General features: G+C 44.0%; 1 protein-coding gene across 5 annotated transcripts in view; it reads left to right on the forward strand.

Annotated features, from left to right (window-relative positions):
• oxr1a (oxidation resistance 1a) overlaps nt 1–7,819 on the forward strand; it is a 191,866-nt gene that overhangs the window by 163,707 nt on the left and 20,340 nt on the right. For all 5 annotated transcript variants that reach the window (XM_014017107.1, XM_014017109.1, XM_014017108.1 and 2 more), the window contains one exon: nt 3,839–4,491. In XM_014017107.1, the coding sequence (XP_013872561.1) occupies nt 3,839–4,491 (653 nt within the window). The remainder of the gene's footprint in view (nt 1–3,838; nt 4,492–7,819) is intronic.

Below are 7,819 nucleotides of genomic sequence, written 5' to 3' on the forward strand. Positions count from 1 at the left end.
ATCTAGACTCTTGCCCATTCTGTTGAGCACCGTAGCTTCTACAGTGGATCCCACAGTTACACGGTCTCAACACACTCCAGCTGTTATATGGACCTCTATGGTTGTTATAGTAAACCACTTCTGCCAGGGTTAAAGACTACTTATATAACCATTTAGTAGATATGAATACTGTATATAAACTCCATCATTTAACTTAGTCCATCATGAATTCTTGACTTTACGTCTTCCATGTTGATGTCAGCCTCGCAGTGATGCAGCTAGATCAAACTGCATCACTACTCGACACGATTTAATCCCTTCTCATACCAAAATAAAAAAGCAGAAATTACACCAGGGTTAATGAAGTGTGACTTCACCCTCCTACATTGTAGTGGCTCACCTCATTATGCAGGATGAAGCAGGCATTTCAGAGGATCCGTTTGTGTTTCCTCCTACAGGTTTGTGGTTTGAATGTTTTCATTTATTTACTTTATCTTRAGCTATTTTAGTGTTTTTGAAGACAAATATTCTGAATGCAGAAGGAAAATGCAATGTAGTGAGCAAAAGGAAGCCWGTTGATTCTGTTTTCCTGTTTCCTTTTGGGGCAGAGTTGTGTTTAGCTGACCGAGTGTTGCCAGCAGCGTTGTTACTGTGCAGGGAAATGGCAGGTTWCTTTGCCAAGTCCAGCTGTTTTCTCAGCTGTGGCCCATCATCTGTCTTCTATTTTTCCTTCTCTCTCTGCTGACCTCTTTCTGTGTGCTTGTTTCTCTGTCTGAACACAACACCCAGCAACAAGTGTCTACACAATGTGAGGTGTGAGTGTTGTTCCTGTGTGTGTGTGAGACCTTCTTTCACAAACAAAACACAACAATATCTGTGCAAAAAAAACTGTTGTTGCGTAGATGAACTGCAAAACATACATAGTTGTACTCCTGTTCGCCAGTTTCTTGCAGTTTAATGTTTTTGCCTTGCTTTATCTGCACAGATAAGCTGCTCAATAATGTAAAAATATGTCTTGCTGTAATGAAATTTATTGCAACATAAAAGTGATGATCTGACTGAAAGATATGCAGTCATTCAGTTTCACTCTTCTCCATGCAACATTTTATTATTTRAAGCATAAATACATCCATCCCTTGTCTATACCTGCTGCTTCCTTTCCGGGTTGCAGGGGTCACTGTGCGAGGGGCGGGGAACACCCTGGACAGGTCGCAAGTCCATCACAGCATAAACACAAATATTATTATTATAATTTTAATTATATATAATTAGAATTAGCTCAAGATAGCAATGACATTGCTGGGTATCAGGGTGAATTAAGGGAGGTTGTCTTGCCTCTCTCCTCCAGCAGTTTTTAGTGTAGGAAGTGGACTGATTGTGTTCAGTCTGGTTATAAACTTATCCAGCCCTCTGGTCTGGCTCTTGTTAAACAAATGTTTACCCACATCTCCTTTCCGGGTTGTGTGGGGTTGCTGGTGTTTATATTCAGTCACTGTGTGAGACGCAGGGTTCACCCTGGATAATAACACAATAAGATTCCATTTCTCTTGGACCCTGGACAGGTCCAACAATTMAATTGAGTTTATTTATATAGCGCCAAGTCACAACTAGCGTCGTCTCAGGACACTGAACACAAAAAACAATAAAGCTAAAGAAGCCAACAGATTGTGTTGAATTTTTGGGGACAGGAAAGAGACACAGGCAAACACAAATTTTAATGTGGGGGTTAAAAGACATGTCCTAATCAAAAACAACACCAAGGTTCTTTACATTTGAACTAGAGGTCAGGTTAATGCCATCCAGAGGAGGTGAAAGGCTGCAAAGTTTATTCCTAAGATGTTCAGGTCCTAAAAACACAACCTCTGTTTTATCTGAATTTAGAAGCAGAAAGTTGAGAKTCATCCATGTTTTATGTCTTTAAGACATGCTTGTAGTTTAAGTAACTGTTTAGATTCATCAGGTTTCATGGATAAATATAACTGAGTATCATCAGCATAACAATGGAAATTGATCCCATGCTGTTTAACTTTACCTAATGGMAGCATATAAAAAGTAAAGAGGATTGGTCCATGACTAACCTTTGGTCTGTGGGGGAAACTGGAGTACCCAGAGAAAACCCACATATGCACAGGGAGAACTGAGCCCATTATACTCTATCCAAAGCCAAACAGTTGATGCATGGTCAAGTGGTTGCTCAACATTGATTTTCCACACACAGCCTCTGTGACACACCCCACCAAGCTCCTGGGAAACCCCTCTCTCTGCGGTACATCACTGCACCTCTGATATCCACCGTTATTTGTCCACAAATCCGTCCCAGTTAAAGCACAACAGTTTTTGTGAGACAGATTCCTCCGTGCACGTCTGTTTTATCTCCATTCATTCATTTTGGCCGTTTGACTATCYTCATAAATTTCTGTTTACTGGTACAACAGTCAGATTCTGGAAGCGAGTACGGTAGTTGACACAAAATGCAGCGTCTGAGCGCTTTTAGCGTAAACAAACACGTCAACAAACTTCTGACCAATCACACAACAAGTTTTTATGCAGAGGAAAGTCAGACGTTCTCCTGGGGGGGTTGTTGTAAGAATTGGTGGAAGACTTGAATCTGCGAACAAAATGACGAGATTTTCATCATTTTGATTTTCTGCGACAATGAGAGCAGACTTTGACAGTTCAGATAGAATATGTGGAGGCTTTCAAAGTCAAGGTGGTAAAAGTTAACTGGTTTTRAGTAGTGCATCCACACAGCCATAGGATTTAAAACCCTAAACTATAAACTGAATTACAGAGGAGCAGTTTGATGATGATTTACAGCACACCTTTGCTCATTTAATTCCTAAATGCTCATGTTTATGCAGGACATTTCCTGATACTGTATATTGGTGACATCTGAACATCTAACCAAACTAGAGGTTAGTTATAGACCTCTCAAGAAAGAAAAGCAATAACAAATATTAAAATTATTAACTGTGATTCCAGGGATGGTTATAAGATATTATATASAAGACTTTATTTGTTTCAGTTTGTGTAGACTGGGACACTAGGACCCTTCCTTTCAGAATGGGTTAAAATGGTCTCTAGATTTATTTTGGCAGGGAATACAACAAGAATAAGGTACAAAGTATGCATTGTGGTAAAGAAAAGAGGGCTCTTAGTCTTCTGTGTTTAAAAGAATACTATAAGGCAGCCCAGATTAAACTTCTAGCTGGTTGGTGAAGTGGAGTGCCCTCATTATTCGCTCATCTCAATGACCCTTAAAACACTTTGATAACTGGCTCCTTGAAGAGCTGGGCTGCAGTAATTAGAAAACATTGGATAAAAAATTATGCTGAAATAAGGAAATATTTTGTCTATAATCCAGACTTCAATCCTGAAAACTATGATACCAGGTTCAGAGACTTGTCTGTGAATGGTCTTACAATATATTCTCATCAACCAGAGCCTAATATTAAGCTTCCAGGACTTAGGGAGAAATTCACCATTTTAGGTATTTACAGCTTAGACATTGCATGTGCAAAAATGTCCTGAAAAAAAYGACAACATACAGTAAGTGTAAAATAAATCTTAGACACATTTCAAAAAGCATGTAAGAGTGGTGCTTCTAAAAAAAAAGCAATATCTGAATCACTTTTAATCTGCAAAATCAAAGTTTAAATGTTAGAATATGTGATGTAAATAAGTAATAAGAAGCCCAATTTTCATGTTTTGATGTGTGTTGCTGTGAAAAACTAATCACAATAATAAAAAGAGAAAATAAAAATCATTCCAATGTCTCTCAGTAGAAATGATAGTAGATMGTGCATGAAAATATCAACCTTTTCAACGGTTTCTTTGCTCTTTCTTTCATCTTCATCAGTGACCTGGAGCCTCTGCCAGCTGAGAGGCACCCGTCCCAGCAGAAGGATCCAGAGCACCGGCTGAAGGAGCCGGGAGCTACTGACGGCAGCAGCACGGCMTCACGCAGTGCTGAGGGCTCCGTTTCAGAGGACGTCTTCACAGAGACAGAGCTGTCCCCCATTCGGGAGGAGGAGCAAGCATCCAATGAGGAYCTGCGGCAAGACAAACTCTCTAATGCTTCAACAGAGTCCGTGCAAACCCTTACCCAGGTGGAGGCCACCAGCGCGCAGGCCCCGGGCAGTGCCCAGAGCTCAGTCAGCCAGCAGGAAGAGCCTCCCACAGTACAAACAGAGGACAATCCACCAGACACTGCCAYCGTAAATGATAGCCAGTTGTCTCCCACGGGGTCAGAGCAGCCTGGTGGAGAGAAGCCACCAAGCGCACCCACCAACACCACCAGCAGCACTAGCCAGGCCCAGGAGCCCAACAGCAACCGCAGCACATCTCGTCCAGGGTCCCAAAGCTCAGCCACCACCTCCGTCTCTGCTGCGCCACAGGGAGACGACAACCAGGAGACTGAYGTCTCCAAAATGGACACTATGCAGCAAGGCAATGAGGAGAAGGAGGACGCAGAGGAGACGCAAAAGGACGACTCACAGGACTCTGCAGAGGGTAAGACACGCTGAGTCATAAAAGAAGTTTGTTGTTTTACACTGTGGTGCAGGTATAGGACATTTTAGCTGATAATTATGGTCCTGTGTTATCTTTTAGCTGCTGTTTGACATCCATTATCCTCTGAAGGCAATCAAAGTGAATTTCTCCACTCTGTGTTTCCTCCATAATCAACTTGTTACCATCCTGATAACCTTTCTGTTTTCACTGTTCTTTTGTGCTAGCCATTGAAATATAAAGACGAAGGGAAAAGGCATGTGTTCTGTTCCTATCAGTTTTGCAAAGCTTTGCATGGATTTGTGCAGCTCTTTGAACTCAGGCTGCGGCTGCCCGGGGTCATTCCTCTGGGTGATGTKCTAAAACCCATCAAACACCACAATGTCACAAACAGACACGGCCCCCAGAAGGGAAACTCAGTGAACGWTTAAACTTTACATCAAAAGGCCATCTGAGACAACATTCAGAGAGAGGTTGCATCTTTTTCTGGTGTTGCTTTAATCTGCATTTAAACAAATACCGAGGWATACAATCCTGGAGGGAAAAGTTCTTTGTAAAAATTTTATGCTCAAACACTACAACACTGCTCATCTTATGTTGGTCGTATTGTTAAACTGTATAACTGTATATGTCATGGGTCAAGAACGAGCCCTACTGAATTTAAGGTGACAGGGTCAAATCTCAAGGTCACAGGTGACCCCTTTGTTAAACCCTGTGTATGCTCCAGCTTGACATTTGAGTACCATCCATAAAACAGGACTTCACAAATGTTCAGGATAGAAAATAKCATCCTTGTCTGRCTGCACATTGGATCWAATTTTTATTAAAACCACTTCCACAAAAGAAATTGTGAGTGGTCCAGGAAGTCTGCTACACTGATCATAAAAGGGTTTACAGGCCATTAGCCATCTACAGCTAGGTTTTTCACATTACAACTGATTTCTGCACTTTCATTATCTTACATAGGGCAGCACAATATTGGAAAAAATGAGATTTAGATTTTTTTTCTGACCCTGCGATATATATTGCATTGTGAAAAAATCCAAGATTTTTTAACAGATGACATGAATAAAACTTTGTTATGCTGCCAACCTGCTATTTTATTGATTATGAACCTACACCAATCTGACCTCTTTTTATGTGCGTGTTACAAGCATGTTTTTGTCTTTATTTGAAAGTTTTTCTTGTTCTCTTTTATTGCTTGCTTTTATTGTGCTAGAATCTGAGTACATGTTTCCATACATGTCAGCTTGTACGGATTGTCCGTAAGTTATAAGGATTTTACGTCATTTTGCAGGTATACGGACGAATAGAGCAATCTCACGGATTTTTTCAAGCCTTCTGGATTTTTTCAAAACGTCATTTTCAAATTTATCTAACATGTCAGAGCCTGTAGGATGATTTAAAAAGCAATAAGTATATCAAACAGCCATCTTCCAACCTCTTCTGCAGGTTGAATTCACCAACAACATCTCTCCAAAAATCTGTCATTATTGTCCCAGAAGTTTCACAACAAAGTGAAAGTTTTTTTGGTTTTGTTTTGTTTTTAATTCTTTTTTTTTTTTGGGTCACTTCAGTAGAAAACAAAACCAATTATTAGTTTATTTAGTTTATTTATTTCTTCATCATCAGTGACTTTTTAAGTGAAGAGAAAATAGAGACAGAGAGAAAAACAGAGAGAGAAGTATTTAGAAAGATAGAAAGATTGACATAGCGATTAGAAGTATATTAAACAAAACACAGGACCACACACCCAACATCTGTCCGCTCACCTGAAAAATAAATGGATAAATACATGGAGGGCATATATAAATATACAGTATCCACATACCCATACATATATAAAGATATACATACATGCATGCTTACATTCATAAATATTGTCAGTATGTACACACAGACATATATACACACTCAGTGACCTGTCAGAACCCCCCGGATCAGAACACCTGTTTGTGAGCGGTTGTGAACATGCGTGTATATACAAGATTTCTCCAATGGAATATTTAATMGTGACTGTGGAGGACCGGAGACCCAACCCCCAAGACGCGAGGCAGACATAGGGAAGACCAGAGCCCAAGGGCCCGAGAGGGATCCCRAGCGCAGAGCCCCGAGGGGCACCCGCACGGGACGATCCGCCCACCCACCCCCCAGATCAGACCATAGGGGAGAACTGGGTGAGTCCGCCCAGCAACCACACGCACAGCCCCCGGGGCCAGCAGCGACAAACTCATGGGCCCCACCGGCACCCACCATACCAGAGCAGATCCAGGAAAGGGCACAGAGGTCCGGGCCCCCAGGGCGCACCCCTTCCAAGCCAAAGCCTGACAGGGCCAGAGGCCCCGAGCCCCAGCAGGCAGTCACCAGGCCAGGCTGGCACACATCCCAGCGCCCAGCCCCAGACCCCGGGAACCCCCAGCACGCCGGCGGCCAGCCGCACACCCCACTGGGGGGCCGAGTAGCAGCGGGCCCCCAGATAAACCAGCAGGAGGGGCAGCCCAGACCGCAGCCTGGCAAATACCCAAACATACACAATCGCACCATCCCACCCTCATCCTCACCCCGACTCAATCAAAGACATACAAGGACGCCACATTCCACTCATACCCCTGATACACACTCTATACTCCCCAGGTCCAGGACATGCACCCACCCCCTATTGGAGGCAGCACACACCCAAACTCAGGAGGTAGACYCAATCATTCTGAGGTGGAGAGGAGCAGATAGCCAAGGCCCAGCCCGGGCCGCACCAGGACGCCCGGCCAGCCCCCCGCCGCAGAGAAGCCACACCCATGATGACCCCACCACACCGCCAATTACCAAGTGCACCCCCCCAGCCGTCCACCCCCCGGAACCCGGCAGCCACCCCGGCCAGGGGACCACCCACAGAAACCAAGAGCCACACCTCAGGAGACCAAGCAGCACTAGGGAGGATGGAGAGCTAGCCCCGCCCCCGGCAACCATCCAAGCCCCAAGCCCACCCACAGCCCAGGACCGCACCCGGTGGCCCACCCTTCTTCAGGACACCCTCCCCAAATGACAGTTGGGGAACGGGATGGGACTAAAGACCCTGACACCCACACCCCCACCCCCAGATGTACTGTTGTTGCTTGTTCTATAGAGTAATTAAAAAGGGAAAGAAGAAGAGGCAGAGGCCGGCGTGGTGCCAGTTTCCCCTCCACCACTACTCTAACCCAAAACCCTAAGTGTCTATATGAAAACCTTGGGGGGTGCACAGGCACAGGAGGCGAGAGTGGTGCCCTCTGGTGCCATCCGGCCACCTATAGCCATGAGTGCCCACCTTAAGTTCCTATTTGTGAATGTCATGAGA

The sequence above is a fragment of the Austrofundulus limnaeus genome, unplaced genomic scaffold (genome assembly GCF_001266775.1).
Source record: "Austrofundulus limnaeus strain Quisiro unplaced genomic scaffold, Austrofundulus_limnaeus-1.0 Scaffold161, whole genome shotgun sequence".
NCBI classification, from domain to species: Eukaryota; Metazoa; Chordata; class Actinopteri; order Cyprinodontiformes; family Rivulidae; genus Austrofundulus; species Austrofundulus limnaeus.